Raw genomic sequence first — 1,084 nt, 5'->3', positions numbered from 1 at the left:
AGCAGCAGCAGCAGCAGCAGCAGCAGCAGCAGCAGCAGCAGCAGCAGCAGCAGCAGCAGCAGCAGCAGCAGCAGCAGCAGCTAACCGCATTCCGCGCCCACGCCGTTCAGCCCGGAAACGAGCACTTTTAGCTGCACAAGTTTCTTCATTGTGTCCATTCCAAGAGTGCCAATTTGGCGGCTGTAGAGGTCTGTGTCGATTGGTGCTGCTGCTGCTGCTGCTGCTGCTGCTGCTGTTGCTGCTGCTGCTGCTGGCGCTGCTGCTGCGCCAGCTCCAGCTGCGCCGGCCCCCGACATTTTCCGCTGCACCCGCAGCAGCCAAACCCTAAACCCTAAACCCTAAACCCTAAACCCGCGACGAACTCAGGCGAGCAAACCAGACACACACACCCGCACACCCGCCCTAGACCCTCAGCAGCAGCAGCAGCAGCAGCAGCAGCAGCAGCAGCAGCAGCAGCAGCAGCAGCAGCAAAACGTGCAGCCCCTATTCCTCCTGTAGGGGCCCCGCTGCAGCAGCAGCCAGCCTCCGCAGCTGCGGCGCTGCGAAGTTGAGACAGCCGAACGGAGCCGCCCGCGAGGGTTTAGGGTTTAGGGTTTAGGGTTTAGGGTTTAGGGTTTACAGGCTGCAGAGCAACGCACATCTCAGAAATGAGAGCCGCTGAAATGCAAAGGAGAAATAAAGAAAAAGAATGAGTCGAAAAGGCAGAAGAGAACGGGGTTGAAGCGGAGCCGCAAACCCTAAACCCTAAACCCTAAACCCTAAACCCTAGACCCTTTCGAAGGCCCGCCTCCGAATATCAGCTCCTCTTTCACGAACACTTTCAAAACGGAAAAGGCTAAACACTAAACCCTAAACCCTAAACCCTAAGCCCTAAACCCTAGCTGCAGGGGCCCCCAAGTGCCGCCCCCAGCCCCGGCTCCGCCTAGCCCAGCTATGCTGCAGCAACTTGAATGAACTGGGGATGCAGCAGAATAGAATAAAGTTGTTTTGTGGCTGTAAGTTGCTGCAGGAGGCGCTGCTGCAAACCCTAAACCCTAAACCCTAAACCCTAAACCCGCAACGGGGCACTGACGGATGCCGCTGC

The 1,084-nt window shown here is 57.7% G+C and overlaps 1 protein-coding gene across 1 annotated transcript; it reads right to left on the bottom strand.

Annotated features, from left to right (window-relative positions):
* Positions 1-80: 80 nt before the first annotated feature.
* Positions 81-296, bottom strand: ENH_00011440 (hypothetical protein, conserved; the record flags this gene model as incomplete). Its single annotated transcript, XM_013578911.1, has 1 exon — positions 81-296. One exon carries the CDS (start codon positions 294-296, stop codon positions 81-83), a length of 216 nt encoding a protein of 71 aa, XP_013434365.1.
* Between the last annotated feature and the right edge of the window lie 788 nt (positions 297-1,084).

This window comes from Eimeria necatrix, genomic scaffold (genome assembly GCF_000499385.1).
Source record: "Eimeria necatrix Houghton genomic scaffold, Enh_scaff1353, whole genome shotgun sequence".
NCBI lineage: Eukaryota > Apicomplexa > Conoidasida > Eucoccidiorida > Eimeriidae > Eimeria > Eimeria necatrix.
Note: the sequence above shows the minus strand (reverse complement) of the source record. Positions and strands in the feature narration are given on the sequence as shown.